Source organism: Lepus europaeus, chromosome 2 (genome assembly GCF_033115175.1).
Source record: "Lepus europaeus isolate LE1 chromosome 2, mLepTim1.pri, whole genome shotgun sequence".
NCBI classification, from domain to species: Eukaryota; Metazoa; Chordata; class Mammalia; order Lagomorpha; family Leporidae; genus Lepus; species Lepus europaeus.
Window position 1 is genome coordinate 145618637 of NC_084828.1, and position 18034 is coordinate 145636670.

At 45.8% G+C, this 18034-nt stretch overlaps 1 protein-coding gene across 1 annotated transcript in view; it reads right to left on the reverse strand.

The window, feature by feature from the left end:
* The window catches only part of PCCB (propionyl-CoA carboxylase subunit beta), a 73491-nt gene that overhangs the window by 54938 nt on the left and 519 nt on the right, over positions 1-18034 (reverse strand). The window contains exons 2-5 of the mRNA XM_062214291.1: positions 14972-15091; positions 12728-12796; positions 10785-10841; positions 1219-1332 (exon numbers count right to left, since the gene is read on the reverse strand). Coding sequence (XP_062070275.1) covers positions 1219-1332; positions 10785-10841; positions 12728-12796; positions 14972-15091 — 360 coding nt within the window. The remainder of the gene's footprint in view (positions 1-1218; positions 1333-10784; positions 10842-12727; positions 12797-14971; positions 15092-18034) is intronic.

Genomic DNA, 18034 nt, shown 5'->3' on the forward strand with positions numbered 1-18034 from the left:
CATCACTGTCTCCCACAGTACGCATTGACAAGAAGCTGCAGTCAGCAGGCTGAGGCCAGGAACTGAACCCCGGGACTATGATATGGGATGCAGGCTTCTTAACTGCTAGGCCAAACACCCATTCCAGCAGTGAATCTTCAAGTCACCAAAGTCCATCCCTTGAAAACAAAAGACCCAACTCCCCAGACCTGTTCTCAAAAAAGATGTGTTACATTAGAGGCCACCTTAAAATCCCCTCATTCCTTGCTACTTCTCTTAGGCCACTCTTTCCTTTGCTTCTAACACAGGAGCCACTTCCAGGCCTAAACTGTGCAGGCCAGTCCACCCACAACTAATCCTCCCCAGTGGGTGACCCCTGAAGCTCAAGATGAGAAAGTAGGCTTAAGACCTACAAAAACTGGCTTCCCAACTACATACTCCTATTACTCACAGAGCATCTCACGAAAAGTAAACACACATTTTCTTGTGACTAATCACAAAGAGCAGTGACCCGGGATGGGACCCTTCCAAGCCCGCAGGCCAGCGGAGGACAAGAGCAGCTGGCCTGATTAGGAACAATGCCGGCCTGTCTCTTCTTCCTTCCCCTCCCTCACTCCTCCCTAGAAACGCTGCCAGTCTCTCTCCAGCAGTACCCAGGGCACCCCAGTCTCCCTGACTGTATCTCTCACAATATACTTCTTCATACTTCAAATAACACATTATTTTGGCTTCCTATTCCCTTCTTTGTCGTCATTTCAGGCCGCAAATAAACAAAAGATATCTGAAACGATGATCTCCAAATGTTTGTGACTGTGGGATCTGCAGTGACTTCTTCCTCCCTTTACCACTGCTTCGACCTTGAACGATGATCCTACAGTTTTATCCAGAACATTAAAAAAGCAGGGTAGTGAGAAGACAGACGTCTGAATGCTAGCAAATCAGTTTATTTTAACCTTCCATATTCTCTCTGCCTTGCTTTTTGGAAAAAAAAATATATATATATATGTTCAGCTGCTTCTCCCTAATGAATGATCTTTCATTGTTTTCCTCCATTGTAGCCTTCTATCAGGAAGAGAACCCTCCCCAGCCACCCCCCACCCCACCCTCAGTGACCCAGGAAGCAGCCACAGAACAGACACAACAATGAGGAGAGAGAGAGAGGGAGCCTCTGGCAAGACGCAGCCACAGGAGTAGGCCTCCTACTTCACTCTCTCCATTCTCTAGTGACAGGGTTCTCACCAGAAAGATGTCTGCGTAGCCAGCCAAGGACTCCACCCCCTCTTGGATCCGCGCTCCACCAGAGTCGTTGAGCCCAATCACTGGTGCCCCGACGGTGAGGGCCTGGTCCATGATCTGCAGAGCAGAGAAATCATGAGACCACTGCTCTTGATGCCAAAGCAGCCCTGACGAAGAACTGCTCTGTAGCATTTTCTTTTTCTTTTTTTCAAAGAAAACTTCTGTTTAAGGAATACAAACTTCGTGCATTTCTTAAGTACAACTTAAGGAATATAGCGATTCTTTCCATCACACATGCCCTACCACCCATCTCCCACTCCTCCTCCTCCTCTCTCTCCCATTCCCAGTCCCATTCTCCACTAAGATCCATTTTCAATTAACTTTATACACAGAAGACCAACTCTATACTAAGTAAAGATTTCAACAATTTGCACAAAAAAAAAAAGTTCCTCAACAGTTGAGCCAAGGTCTGTTCATATCTTCCACTTAATATACTAACACGAAATAAATCTTTGAGAACAAGTTTTATAGTCAACTCTCATGATACAACTCATTGAAGACAGAGGTCCTACATGGGGACTTAGTGCACAGGGACTCCTATTGTTAATTTAACAATTAACACTCTTATGTGTGACATCATTGGTCACCCAAGGCTCTTGACATGAGCTGCCTAGGCTGTGGAAACCTTCTGAATTCACAAACTCTGTCAGTATTTAGACAAGGCCATAAGGAAAGTGGAACTTCTCTCCTCCCTTCAGAGAAAAGTACCTCCTTCTTTGATGGCCCCTTCTTTCCACTGGGGTCTCACTAACTGAGATCCTTCATGTAGGACATTCTTTGTCACAGTGTCTTGGCTTTCTATGCCTGAAATGGTCTCGTGGGCTTTAAATGCCTAAAGAGTTGATTCTGAGGTCAGAGTGCTACTTAAAGTGATTATCATTCTAGTTGGCTGTGTGTACTGCTTTCCATGTTGGAATATTCTCTCCTTTTTAAGTCCATCTATGATTATTACCAAACACTTGATCCTATTTATATGATCACTTTAACACTTCAGATGGTATTTTTACTATGCAGCTTAAGGGGATATGGGATCCCATGGCAAGTTTTTCAACTATACTCTTACAAGTAAGTCCATAGGAATGTATGCAGAACGATACAGCTTCATAGTTACAAACTTCATACACTTCATAATTAAAACTTCAGGAACATGGTGATTCTCTCCACCGTGCCTGCCCTCCCACTCATACTCCCACCCCTCATCCTCCTCCCTCCCTTATTCCCACTCTTATTTTTTACTGAGATCTATTTCCAATTAACTTTATACACATGATTAACTCTATGTTAAATGAAGCGTTTAACAAATAGTACAAAAAAAAAAAAAAAACACACACTGTTCCTCAACAGTCAAGACAAGGGCTGTTCAGGTCATTGCTTCTCAAAGTATCAATTTCACTTCTGCAGATTGCCTTTTATGTGCTCTGTTAGTTATCACATATCAGGGAGAACATATGGTATTTGTTCCTTTAGGACTGGTTTATTTCACTAAGTATGATGTTTTCCAGATTCATCCTTTTTTTTTTTTTTTCCAAATGACCAGATATCATTTTTTACTGCTGTATAATATTCCATAGAGTACATATCCCATAATTTCTTTATCCAGTCTTCAGTTGACAGGCATTTGGGTTGATTCTATGTCTTAGCTATTATGAACTGAGCTGCAATAAACATAGGGTGCAGGTAACCCTTTTATCTGCTGATTTCATTTCCCTTGGATAAATTCCTAGGAGGAAGATGGCTGGGTTGTATGGTAGATCTATATTCAAATTCCTGAGATAGCTTCATATTGTCATCCATAGTGACTTCATTAGTTTACATTCCGACCAATAGTGGATTAGGGTACCTTTGCCTATGCCAAAGCCTTGTAGGTTCTCTAATAATTTGATACTATTGGGTTGCTTTAATCCACTTCAGTGGATTTTTGTGTAAGGTGTAAGGAGTATCTTCTGAGTCTCCCACATTGATACAGGGACTTGGGCCATCCTCTGCTGCTTTTCCAGGCCATAGCAGAGAACTGGACCAGAAGTGCAGCAGCTGGGACTCAAACAAGCGCCCATATGGGATACCGGTGCTTCAGGCTATGGCTTTAACCTGCACTAGCCTCCCAGATTTGTTTTTGTTGTATAAGATTGGTTTAGCTATTCGGGGTTCCTTTATTTGCAAATGAATTTCAGCATCGATTTTTCTATATCTGAGAAGAATATCCTTGGTATTTTGATTTGTATCGCATTGAATCTGTAAATTACTTTTGGAATTATAGATATTTTGATGGTATTGATTCTTCCAATCCATAAACATGCAAGATTTTTCCATTTTTTGTATCTTTTCTTTCTTTAATGTTTTGTAATTCTCATTATAGAAATCTTTGACATCCATGGTTAAATTTATTCCAAGGTATCCAATATTTTTTATAGCCATTGTGAACAGGATTGATCTTAGAACTTTCTTAGGGGCCAGTGCTGTGGCATAGCGGGTTAAGCTGCCACCTGCAGTGCCGGCATCCCATATGGGCGTTGGTTCGAGTCCCATCTGTTCCACCTATAATCCAGCTCCCTGCTGTGGCTTGGGAAAGCAGAAGATGGTCCAGGTCCTTGGGCCCCTGTATCTGCATGGGAAACCCAGAAGAAGCTCCTGGCTCCTGGCTTCAGACCAGCTCAGCTCCAGCTGTTGCAGCCAATTGGAGAGTGAACCAGCAGATGGAAGACCTCTTTCTGCCTCTCATTCTCTCTCTGTGTAACTCTGTCAAATAAATAAATTTTTTTTAAAAAAAGGGAATTCTTAGCCATGTCATTCTCTGTATATACAAAGGCTGTTGATTTTTGTGCACTGTTTTACATCCTGCTACTTTACTAAATTCTTCTATGAGTTCCAATAGTCTCTTTTTGAAGTCTTTTGTATCTGTTATATATAATCATGTCATCTGCAAATAGGGTAGTCTGATTTCCTCCTTCCCAATTTGTATCCCTTTGATTTCTTTTTCTTGCCTCATGGCTCTGGCTAAAACTTCCAGGATTATATTGAATAGCAATGGTGACAATAAGCATCCTTCTCTGGTTCCATATCTCAGTGAGGATGCTTCCGATTTTTCTCCCTTCAATAGGACACCGGCCATGGGTTTGTCATAAATTGCCTTGATTGTGTTGAGGAATGTTCCTTCTATACTCAATTTGCTTAGAGTTTTCATCATGAAAGGGTATTGTATTTTATCAAATGCTTTCTCTGCATCTATTAAGATAATCATATGGTTTTTGTTCTTTAGTTTGTTAATGTGATGTATCACATTGATTGCTTTGCAAATGTTGAACCATCCCTCCATACCAGGGATAAATCCCACTTGGTCCAGATGAATGATCTTTCTGATGTGTTGTTGGATTCAACTGGCTAGAATTTTGTTGAGTTTTGTGTCTATGTTCATCAGGGAAATTGGTCTGTAGCTCTCTTTCTCTGCTGGATCTTTTTTAGGTTTAGGAATTAAGGAGATGCTGGCTTCATAGAAAGAATTTGGGATGATTTTCTACCTTTCAGTTGTTTTGAATAGATTAAGAGTAATTGGAGTTAGTTCTTCTTTAAATGTCTGGTAAAGTTTTTCAGTGAAGCTATCCACTCTTGGGCTTTTCTTCGTTAGAAGGGCCTTTATTATAGATTCAATCTCCCTATTGGTTACTGGTCTGTTTAGGTTTTCTATGTCTTCATTGCTTACTTTAGGTAGGTTGTATGTGTCCAGGAATCTATCCATTTCTTCTAGGTTTCCCAGATGTTGGCATACAGTTCTTTGCAGTAATTTCTGATGATACTTTTTACTTCCATGGCATCTGTTGTTACACTTCCTTTTTCATATCTAATTTTCTTTTTTTTACAGATTTATTTATTTATTTGAAAATCAGTTATACAGAGAGAGAAGGAAAGGCAGAGAGATCGTTCATATTCAGGTTCACTCCCCAACTGGCAACCATGGCCGGAGCTGCACCGATCTGAAGCCAGGAGCCAGAAGCTTCTTCCAGGTCTCCCATGAGGGTGCAAGGACCCAAGGACTTGGGCCATCTTCCACTGCTTTCCCAGGCCACAGCAGAGAGCTGAATTGGAAGTGCAGCAGCCGGGACTCAAACCAGCACCCATATGGGATGTGTGAGCTGTAGGTGGCTGCTTTTCCTGCTATGCTACAGTGCCGGCCCCTCTAATTTTATTGATTTGGGTCTTCTCCCTCCTTTTTTTGTTTAGTTGGGCCAATGGTTTGTTAATTTTATTTACTTTTTCTGAAAAACTAGCTTTTCGTTTTGCTGATCTTTTGCATTTTATCGGTTTTGATTTTGTTGATTTCTAATTTTAATTATATCTTTTCTCCTACTAATTTTGGGTTTGGTTTGCTGTTGTTTCTCTTGGTCCTTGAGATGCACTGATAGCTCACTTACTTGGTGCCTTTCCAATTTTTTTATATAGGCACCTATTGCTAAAAATTTTCCTCTTAACACAGCTTTTGTTATACTCCATAAGTTTTCATATGTTGTATTTTCATCTTAGTTTCCAGAAATTTTTTGATTTCTTCAATAACCCACTGTTCATACAGAGCATGTTCTACAGTCTCCATGTGTTTTCACTTGTTCTCAAGATTCCTAAGCTGATTTCCAGCTTCATTCCACTGTGGGCCAAAAAGATACATGGTATGATTTTGATTTTTTTGAATTTGCTGAGACTTGCTTTATGGCCTAGCATGTAGTCAATCCCAGACAAAACTCCATGCACTGGTGAGAAGAATATGTATTCTGCAGCTGTAGGATGGACAGTTTTGTAGATATCTGTTAGGTCTATTTGGTCTATAGTGTCGATTAACTGTTGTTTCCTTGCTGATCTGTCCATTGCTGAAAATGGGATTGAAGTCCCCCATTACTATTGTTTGGGAGTCTATGTTTACCTTTAGATCCTTTAACATTTCTTTTAAGTAGCCAGATGTCCCGTAATTAGGTGCATATATGTTTATAATAGTCACATCTTCCTGTTGAATTGATCCCGTAATCATTACATAGTGCCTTTGTCTCTTTTAACAGTTTTTGTGTTAAAGGCTATGTTGTCTGATATTAGGATGGCTACACCAGCTTTTTTGGTTTTTGTTAGCATAGATTTTTTTTTATCCTTTCACTTTCAGTCTGCATGTATCTTTGTTGGTGAAATGTGTTTCTTGTAGGCAGAAAATAGATGGGTTTTGTTCTTTTAATCCATTCACCAGTCTGTGTCTTTTCACTGGAGAGTTGAGGCTATTTACATTCAAGGTGACTATAAATAACGACTTGGCCCTGCCATTTTCCCATAAATATTCCTATTTTTTCCTTTGGATTTCTTTTGTACTTTTACTGGGAGATTTTCTGCCTCCCCTTCTTTCATAGTGATGACATTTCTGTGTTTCTGTGTGCAGCACATCCTTAAGCATCTTTTGCAAGGCTGCATGGGTGGTGACAAATTCTTTCCATTTCTGTTTGTTATGGAAGATCTTTATTTCACCTTCACTCATAAATGAGAGCTTTGCAGGGTGCAGTATTCTGGGATGACATTTTTTTCCTCTTAAGATTTGGCATATACCTCGCCATTCTCTCCTAGCCTGTAGGGTTTCTGATGAGAAGTCAGCTGTGAGTCTAACTGGATATCTTCTGAAAGTAATCTGGCATTTCTCTCATTCACGTTTTAGCATCTTTATGTTCTACTGTGGAGGGTTTCATTACAACGTGTCATGGTGAAGACCTTTTCTAGTCATGTCCATTAGGAGTTCTATGTGCTTCCTGTACTTGGATATCCCTTTCTTTCTCCAAATTAGGAAAATTTTCTGTTATTGTTTTACTAATAAGGCCTTCTAATCCATTCTCTTTCCATGCCTTCAGAACTCCTAGAACCCATATGTTGGGTCATTTGATAGTATCCTGTAGATTCCCAACGATGTTTTTTAGTTTTCTAATTTCCTCTTCTTGTTTTTGGTCTGACTGTATAATTTCCTGTGCTTTGTCTTCTAAGTCAGAAATTCTTTCTTCTGCTTCACCAATTCTGTTAAGGCTTTCCACTGCGTTTTTATTTGTTCTATTGAATTCGTCATTTCCAAGATTTCATTTTTATTTCTCTTTAAGATCATAAATTCATGGCAGAAATTTTGTTTCATGTCATGCACAGATTTCATTAGTTTGTGGCTTTGCTTCTGATTACTTCTAGGTCATCCTATGATCAATATTTTGAATTCCACTTCTGCCATTTCTTCAATCTCTTCATCTTCACAATCTAGTATTGAAGTGTTGTGTTCTTTTGAGGGCACCATGTGTCTTCCTTATTCTTGTTTCTTGAATTGGTGCATTTGTTACTTGGCATTTGTGAAGATATTCATTGGTTTCTTTGTTTTTTCTATTGTAGCGGCTTTTATCTTTGTACTATTCCTCTGTGGATCAGTGGAGTGTCTGCCTGCAGTAAATATCTGGAGGCATGTGGAGGAAAGACAGACACTGAAGATGTGTGGAGGGCTCAGGGTGTGGCCAAAGAGCTCCGTTCACTTCTCCAGGGTGAAGGGTATGTCTAAGGTGACACACCCAGGTTGGGCATGGTAAATCTTTTTTTAAAATTTTTTAAATTTTATATTTTTGGGGGCAGAGTGGACAGTAAGAGAGAAAGAGAGAATGGTCTTCCTTTTTCCATTGGTTTACCTCCCAATGGCCACTGCGGCCGGTGCACCGTGCTGATCCAAAGCCAGGAGCCAGGTGTTTCTCCTGGTCTCCCATGCAGGTGCAGGGCCCAAGGACTTGGGCCATCCACCACTGCACTCCCGGGCCACAGCAGAGAGCTGGACTGGAAGAGGAACAACTGGGACAGAATCTGGCACCCCAACTGGGACTAGAACCGGGAGTGCCGGCGCCGCAGGTGGAGGATTAGCCTATTGAGCTGCGGCGCCAGCTTTTCTTTTTTTTAAACCAGAGGGAGGTTTGTTCTGCTCTGCTGGCATAGACTCAACTCACCTCCTCTCCTCAGAGTAGATAAGTGCCTGGGTGCTATCCCCAGTGGGTATAATATTCATCCGCTATGCCACAAGAACCACACAAAGGATCTGTGTATGCAGTCCTCAGTGTAAGCAGATTCCCCAGCAATGCTCCTCACCAGGTAACTCAGGTAGCTCTGAGCAGGTAGCGCCTCCCACAGTGACTGCCCACCTTGAGCCTTCCACACAACCTCAATGTTTTCACAGTCCCAGCACACAAGCCTCCCCCAGTCACAAGCACTCAGACCCCTGTCAGCTCTCCCCAGCAGACTCAGGAGTCTCCACTCAGCTGGTTGCTGGGCATGGACACAAGCTGGCACAGCTGTTACATATTTCCAAAATGGCACCTGCCCTCTACTGGCTTGTTACCGGATGCCATTGCAGGGTGATCAGGGAGAGAGAAATGTGCCCACCCCCCTTTTCTCCTCTAATTTGGCAAGTACACTATCCCCCACAGGGCTCCAAGGGGGATTCCTTCTAGGCTCTTCCTGCAGCTCTATCGCCAATGGCTTGGGTTACTGCAGTCTGGTCTCACCTCACTCTCCAAAGCTGGTACAGAGGCTCTCAGCTGCTGGGGTCCTGAGTTGTGCATGTCCTCGCCCTCCATGTAGGTCTGCTGTGTCCCTCTAATTTGCAGAGTTTCCTCTGCCATTTTCTTCCTAACTCTTCCCTGAGACTGCACTCTCTCCACTTTTTTTAAACTATCTTCTCCAAGACTACAGCAGTAAGCTCCCTATTCCACCATCTTAATCCAATCGACTATACTTTTTTTTATTTATTTATTTATTTGACAGGTAGAGTTATAGACAGTGAGAGAGAAAGACAGAGAGAAAGGCCTTCCTTCCGTTGGTTCACTCCCCAAATGGCTGCTACAGCCAGCACTGCGCCAATCCGAAGCCAGGAGCCAGATGCTTCTTCCCAGTTTCCCATGTAGGTGTGGGGCCCAAGCACTTGGGCCATCCTCCACTGCCATCCCAGGCCACAGCAGAGAGCTGGACTGGAAGAGGAGCAACCGGGAGTAGAACCAGTGCCCATATGGGATGCTGGCGCCACAGGCAGAGGATTAACCAAGTGAGCCATGGCACCGGCCCCGGCTATACTTTTCAAAACAGGAGGTAACATTGGTCTCACACCTCCCTCCCAACCCATGATGACTGAGTCCCTTCATGCAAGCTACAGGACCAGATATTTAAGAAGCAAATTAGGTGTCAGTGTTGTGGTGCAACAGGTTAAGATGTGACCAACATCCCATATGAGTAACAATTCCCAATGTGGGCTGCTCTATTTTCAATGTTGCTCTCTGCTAATGCACCTGGGAAAGCAGTAGAAGATTGCCCAAATGCCTGGGCCCCTGCTACCCACATGAGAGAACAGAATGGAGTTCCACGCACCCGGCTTTGGCCAGGCCCAGCCTTGGCCATTGAGGCCATTTAGGGAGTGAACCAGTGAATGAAATATCTCTTCCCTCCCTGTGATTCTGCCTTTCAAATAAATAAATCTTTAATTTTAAAAAAAGAGGCTGATTAAAGCCCCCAAACACCCAAGAGCCAAAGCACTTACCATCAGCAAAGAATAAGATTGCTCAATGCAACCTCTTCTAGAACTGCAAGCTCAGGTTCTAATATTTAATATTTCTTTGAAAGTCAGAATTAAAGAGAGAGAGAGGGAGAGAGAGAGAGAATGAGAGCAAGTGAGCTCTGGGCCAGGTTGAAGCCAGGAGCCAAGAGCTTCATCTGGGTCTCTAATGTGAGTCCAGGGGCCCAAGCACTTGTCAGCTCGGCTTAGCTCGACTTTAATGCCAAATTTCTTCCAATAATAACTTATGCTTTATTCCTCTACAGGGCATTGAAATCCTGCAAAATTCATCATGCAGTCCTTGCGCTTCCCCTTACCTCTCAGCCCCTGGCCTTTCCCCCAGACAGGGGGTTCTTTATCAGGGTCCTTGGAACCTCAAGGGGGTCTGTGAACAGATTTCAGGGGGCCCCTGAACTTGGATGGGAAAATATTTACACCCTTATGCTTACTAACTCTAGCCGATCTTCAGCATTAGGCAGCAAACCACAGCAGTCTTAGAAAGATACCTGTGACTTCATCATTCACAGATGCCAGATATTTTTATCACATTAAAGCTGCTGCAGATATCCTGAAATATCATTGTCACTCCTGCCTACTTCGAAATTCCACCAGCTATTTGATCCACTGGAAAACCTTGTTCACCAATGCATTAATAAAGCAGCACATATATTATAAATGAGGGGCTTTTTTAAAAATGTTTTTCATTTTTTGTAATCCAATGCACTCTATGCATAGAAAAGCACAAGGTTCCAGCCATTGCTACCCCACCAAAGAAATTCATGGTACCAAAAACTGTGAAGAGTCCCTTTGGGTTAGCACCAGCATGACTCCTTCCCACCCCGAGCACCCAGCTCAATGTCTTGCAAACCAAGGAAACACAACATACACAATGTCACTTATGAACATATTGGGTCTGTTTTCAATATAAAACACTTACTTTGCAGATCTTTTGGGCATGAGCTCCTGACAGACTGCCTCCAAAAACTGTGAAGTCCTGAAGAGAAAACACAATTAAATCAACAAGTAGAATATAGTGACTGGTCAGAGACGAAGACCCAACAGAAAAGGAAATTGAAAACTCAAAAGTTTTTAAAGGACTTCCAGAAGTTGGCAAAAACAGGCAAAAGATTTGATTTATAGACTATTCTGTAGAACAGTGAATAAAACATCAGCCAGGGAGGTCATGTGTTATCAAGGGCAAAAGATACAGTTTTTGCTCTACAAAATGATTTGCAGGGGCTGGCGCTATGGCGTAGGTTAACCCTCTGCCTGAGGTACTGGCATCCCAAATGGGTGCTGATTTAAGTCCCAGATACTCTATTTCTGATCCAGCTCCCTGCTAATGTGCCTGGGAAAGCAGCAGAAGATGGCCCAAGTCCTTGGGACTCTGTCACTCATGTGGGAGACCAGATGGAATTCCAGGCTCCTGGCTTCAGCTTGGCCCAGCCCAAGCCATTGTGGCCATTTGAGGAGTCAGTGAATGGGAGAAACCTGTCCCTGTCTCTCTGTAACTCTGCCTTTTAGATACATTAATTAATTAATTTACCAAGCATAACTATTTTAATATCAAATCCAAGAAAACATTTTAGGTTCCTAGGTAAACTACTAACTTTAGTTCTGTAAAAGGATGGGGCCAGCATAGTGGTGCAGCAGGTTAACGCCCTGGTCTGAAGCTCCGGCATCCCATATGGGTGCCAGTTCAAGTCCTGGCTGCTCCACTTCTGATCCAGCTCTCTGCTATGGCCTGGGGAAGCAGCAGAAGATGGCCCAAGTCCTTGGGCCCTTGCACCTGCATGGGAGACCTGGAAGAAGCTCCTGGCTCCTGGCTTCGGATCGGCACAGCTCCAGCCAATTGGGGAGTGAACCACTGGATGGAAGACCTCTATCTGTCTCTCTGCCTCTCCTCATTCTGTGTAACTCTGACTTTCAATAAATAAATAAATCTTTTAAAAAAAGGAACTAAATATTCCTAATTATATATATTTATTTCCACCTCTGGAGGGAAAATACTTAAGGCCAAAGGAGTACACAACAGTTTACACACATTCAGAGGCTTGAACCAACATTGACTTACAGCACTGTGGTTCTGGAATCTCAAGGTTGGTGGGGTGTGCTCCTCTCTGGAGGCCCCGGGGAAGAATCTGTCTTCTTGCCTTTTCCAGCTTCCAGAAGCTGTCCCCTTCCTCCCCCTCCACAGCCAGTCACGGCAGATAAAGTCCTCGTCTCATCGTGTCACTCTGACCTCACCTTCAGTGCCCCTCTTCCACTCTTAAGGACATTTGTGATTCTATTGGATAACCCACACCTTCTATTGTAAGATCAGCTGATCAACCTTTTTCATTCCTCCTTTGCCATGGAAAGTATCAAATTCATCACTTCTGGGGATCAGGATGTGGACAGCTCTGAGGGGCGACTATGCAACCTATGACATTGTCTGGCAGTGTCAGTGCAAACAAATTGTATCTGTCCAGATGCAGCCTGACCACTTTCATGGAAGTCCAAAGCTCAGGGGCTGTGGTTCAGAAAGTTAAGTCTGCTCTGCCCAGGTTGCACCTGCTAAATCTCTCAGTCCACATGCAGTGCCAGGAAACAGATGCCCTCGAGGCACAGAACCAGAGCAAGCTCTCTCAGAACAAACTCCTGGCTCCTGGGGCAACTTTGCACAAGCCACAGCCTTGTGATCCTCCCTGAAGCGAACAAACAACTTGTTCTCCCCAACACAAACCTAACACTCTAGACCTATGCGCTGAAAAACAGGAGAATCCCTCTTCCAGCCCAAACTACAAGCAAGTTTTCACGCCCCAGGATCGTTCCCTGTCGCGTCTTTTGCTCCTGGCTCAGCCCTCCAGGAAAGCTCAGGCCGTTGGACTTGACGAATACCTGACTGAAGATATAAACCAATCTCCCATGTATTCGGCCGTGTCCAGTGACGACGCTGTCTCCAGGAAACTAGCAGAGAAACAGAAAAATAAAGGTTGAAAAAAATCCAAAGACTTTTTTCAACGAGTTTGGCAACTATGCCTCAAGGAGAGCCAAAACCAAATACACACACACACACCAAATTCCTGAAGCTTCCATATGGATAAACATGAAGGCTCTGTAGTAGGCTCTGTAACGCAACTACCGGGCTGCTGCTTCTTCAGCTGGAGCACCGGGCACTGTAGCCTCAGGACTCACTGTCCTTCCAAAACGCAAAATAATCAGGAGACCCTGAGAGCCACCACTGTAAGGGCTCAGAGGAGGAAGGGCACATAAGAAACACGCCAAGGGCAGGCGCTGGGCCTAGCACTAAAGATGAGGTTAAATGGCTGTGTCACATACCAGAGCGCCCTGGTTCCATATCCAGCTCCAGCCCCCGACTGCAGACTCCTGTGAATGCACACCCTGGGAGGCAATTGTGACGGCTCAAGAAGCTGGGCTCCTGCCACTCATGTGGGAAACCTGAGTTGAGTTCCCAGCTCCTAGCTTTGGCCAGCTCATTTCTGGCTATTACAGGCATTTGAGTATTGAACCAGCAGATGAGTATGGAGTTCTTGTGTTCATGCTCACTTGCTCTCTTTCTCTCTGCCTCTCAAATAAATAACAAAATTTAGGGCTCAGTGCTGTGGCACACGGGTTAAGCTACCACCTGCAATGCCAGCATCCCTTATGGGTGCCACTTCAACTCCCAGCTGCTCCACTTCCAATCCAGGTTCCTGCTAATGCAACTGGGAGGGCAGCGGAGGATGGCCCAAGTGCTTGGGTCCCTGAACCCATGTGGGAGACCAGAGCAGCTCCTAGCTCCTGGCTTCAGCCAGGCCCAGCCCTAGCCATTGCAGCTATTTTGGTCATGAACCAGCAGACAGAAGATATCTCTCTCTACTCCACCCCCCCCCCATAACTCTGCCTTTCAAGTAAATAAATAAAAACTCTTTAAAAATTAAAATACTAATAAATAAATATACATGATAACTCCCCAAAGCTACTTACCCCTACACTGAACCTTAAAAAAATCAACCCACCATTTTGCATTGGATCTTGCTATGACCCATAATGGCTCAAATTGAGGTAAGTGGTTTGGTGCCAAGTTTACAAATCTTCTATCACAAATAGCACACACACACACACACACATGAAGAAAACTGGTTCAAAAGTAAATCCAGGGACTGACATTGTGGTGCAGTGGTTAAGCCACTGCTTGTGATGCAACATTCCATATGAGTGCCAGTTCAAGTTCCCATTGCTCCACTTCCAATCTAGCTTCCTGCTAATGCATCTGGGAAAGCAACAGAAGATGGCCCAAGTGCTTGGGATCCTGACACCCACACGGGAGATGCACAGGGAGTTCCAGGCTCCTGGCTTCTGCCTGGCTCAGCCCTACCTATTGTGGCAGATGGAAGACTGCCCCCCCCCCCAACTCTGCCTTACAAGTAAAAATATAAATCTTTTTAAAAAAGAGTCCAAAGAAATGGGCATTTGGCATAGCAGTTAATAAGCCACTTGGGATTTCCACATCCCATTTCAGAGTGTGTGGATTCAATTCCCAGCTCCACACCTGACTCCAGGTTCCTGCTAATGCACACGCTGGGAGGCAGCAGGTGATGGCACAAGTAATTAGGTCCCTTCCATCACTGGATGGAATTCCCAGTTTCTGACTTTGGCCTGACCCAGTCCCAGCTATTGCAGGCATTTGGAGAGTAAACCAGCCGACGGGAGACTTGTTTTTGTCTGTTCCCTCTGTGTCTCTCTGCCTTCCAAAGAAGTAAAAATTTTAAAAATTTTAAGTTAGTACAAAGAACTCTGTAACCATGGAAAGAACCCAGTTGAAGGAAGAAGTGTTGGAGAAATCTCAAGAACTCTAAAGCAGAGGCCTGAAGTGTGTCAACAGAGGCAATCAATCCAATCAGAACACAACGAAAAGACTCTCACCCTGTTCTTCCAAGTTTGTCATTCTGTCCCTGCGAGAACTCTGAGCGTACAACCAGAGCCCAGGGTCCAAGCAGCCCACCCACCCTCCACCCACAGACGAAGCTGAGAGTGGAAACCCCAGTAGTGCTTCTCCAGCACTTCGTGGAGAAGTCTGACGGACTCGCTTCTCTAGCAGGTGGGCCAACAGAGACGCCTGGCAAGCAGTCACGCCATTACCTTATTCTTATCAGCAGCCATTCCAAAATCTGCACATCTGTGTTCCACGAACATGTCGCTCTCCACAAAGCTGCCAGGGTCCAGTAAGAGGCTGATCCGTTCCCTGGCCGTCAGCTTTCCCTACAGCAAAACACAACACTCAGCGGTGTCCTCACAGACAACGTTAGTAAGCAAAGTCGGGGTATCCACAGAAGGGCTAGGACGGCACGTTTCACTCCTTCACCTCGTGCAAAAGCCTCTGCCCTATCAGACCAGCCCATGGCACCAGGTGTCATCGATAGACTTCAGCTGGTAAGGAAGCCGGGGGAGAAAGCTGGGAAGTAAGTAAGAAAGAGGGGACGCCGGCATTGCAGCACAGCAGAGCCTGTATCAGAGTGCCAGCTCACATCCCAGCTGCTCCACGCCCCATGCAGCTCCTTGTAACGCACCTGGGAAGGCAGCAGATGATGGCCCAAGTGCCTGAATTCCTCACACTCACATGGAGACCTGCACGGAGTTCATGGCTCCTGGCTTCAGCCTGTCCTAGCCTAGGCTGTTGGCAGGCATCTCGGGAGTAAACCAGCAGATAAAAGACTCTCTCTCTCTCCCTCCCTGCCCCTCTCTGTGTCACTCTGTCTTTCAAATAAAGAAAAAATTTAAGCCGGCGCCGCGGCTCAATAGGCTAATCCTCCGCCTAGCGGCGCCGGCACACCGGGTTCTAGTCCCGGTCGGGGCACCGATCCTGTCCCGGTTGCCCCTCTTCCAGGCCAGCTCTCTGCTGTGGCCAGGGAGTGCAGTGGAGGATGGCCCAAGCCCTTGGGCCCTGCACCCCATGGGAGACCAGGATAAACACCTGGCTCCTGCCATCGGATCAGCGCGGTGCGCCGGCCGCAGCACACTACCGCGGCGGCCATTGGAGGGTGAACCAACGGCAAAAGGAAGACCTTTCTCTCTGTCTCTCTCTCTCTCTCACTGTCCACTCTGCCTGTCAAAAAAAAAAAAAAAAAAAATTTAAAGTAAATTAAGAATGGAAAAGCAAGATGGGGTCGGCGCTGTGGCGCAGTGGGTTAACACCCTGGCCTGAAGCGCCGGCATCCCATATGGGCACCGGTTCGAGACCTGGCTGCTCCACTTCCGATCCCGCTCTCTGCTATGGCCTGGGAAAGCAGTAGAAGATGGTCCTTGGGCCCCTGCACCCAGAAGGGAGACCCGGAGGAAGCTCCTGGCTTCAGATCGGCATAGCTCCAGATGTTGATGGCCAATTGGGGAGTGAACCATCGGATGGAAGACCTCTCTCTGTCTCCTCTCTCTCTGTGTAACTCTGGCTTTCAAATAAATAAATAAATCTTAAAAAAAAAAAAAGAAAAGAAAAAAGAAAAGCAGGATGTAGAAACTAAAGCAGGTTTCAAGCAGGGTCTGAAGCTACACCCAGATCATAGGCTTTTTCCAGGGAAGCCTACAGAAGCTTCACCAGGGCCCAAACACTCCCTCCTGCTCCAGCTGCTGTCCCAAGGACACACTAATTCCTGGTTCTCCTGCCTCCTCCCTAGGTGTCTCCTTTTCCTCCTATGCTATACACTTGACAGTGGCACCATGACACTATGGGCCATGCAGCACAGAGCAGCTGAGTAAAAGGGGATGGGAGTTTGTGCTAAAAAGCTCACTTGAGTGAAAAATTGCTTTCTGGAAGAGGTGAGATGGGAGCCCTCCCTCTGTCAAGACCCTCCACTGTGTAGCAGATAAAGCCACTGCCTGCAGCAGGTTCGTGTCCTGGCTGCTCCACTTCTGATCCAGCTCTCTGCTATGACCTGGGAAAGCAGTAGAAGATGGCCCAAGTCCTTGGGCCCCTGCACCTGTGTGGGGGATCTGGAAGAAGTTCCTGGCTCCTGGCTTCAGATCAGCTCAGCTCCAGCCATTTGAGAAGTGGGAAATGAACCAGTGGATGGAAGACCTTTCTCTCTGTCTCATCCTATCTGTAACTCTGCCTCTCAAATAAACATTTTTTAAAAAATAAATGAATAAAGAAATGCAAAAAAAAAAAAAAAAAAAGACTCCGGCCCACTGTCCGCAGCACAGGTGAAACACTTCAGCTTGGCTGTTTTTTCCCTTTAGGAAAGCAGCCAAAGTTGGCGAGCTTGTGTCGAAACAGGCAATCCCACACACGGTTGTGTAAAGCAGGGTGAGCTTAGGGGAGGTGAATCTGCCGACTGTAGTTGCAGAATGTTTTTAATATTCATACCCTTTGACTCCCTAATGCCACTTCTGGGAAATCTATGCCATGGGAGCAGTCCAAAGGGGTGGGGTAGGGGTGTTAAACCAAGTCTGCCTCCTAAGTCAGCTCTGGACGATGCTTCTAAACCAGAAGGATGTGCCTGCGAAGGGGTGGGGTGGTGTTCTGGGGAGGAACTGAGCAATAGGTCCAGACAGAAAGAGTGCGGGGAGCCCATGCTGGTTCCTCCCCTCCCCCTGGACACAGCCACCCCACGGAAGAGAGGGAAGGCAGCTCAGCTCTGCTACCCCAAACCATCAGCCAAATTTACATCTCACACCCAAGTGTCAGAAAGGACCTGTCACCTTCGGTCCCCGTCAAACGGAAATGGATGAGGCCTGGATCAACACTTGACTCGGCCTCAAAGGGCCGTTCAGTGAGGCTTCCAGCCGGGCTCGCTCACACACATGAGAGCCTAGGAGTCACTCCTGTGCCTCGCCCTGGTGACCTAACCAGCACAGCACACCCAGGCGCGCACTGAGCAGGCAGGCTTCCAGTCTGGGGCCACCCCTCAGAGCACGGTTCCTGCTGCCTCCGACCGGTCCACCCAGCTCTCTCCGAAGGCCAGCTCAACATCAGGACGACGGGCAGCTCACTCACTCCGGCCAACCCCGACGAGTGGCCGGCGCGCTCCCAGAGGGGCCACGGGCTCCCCACCCGGCAGGCCCAGGAGCGCCCAGCTCCCAAGGGTTCCCAGGGTCCCCGCGCAGGCTCCAGCCCCAGGTTAATGAGGCTTCCCCCCGAAAGGCACGCCTGCTCCCGAAAGGGAAGAACCCGCCGCCACTCTGGGAGAGCCCAAGAACGAGCAGACAGTT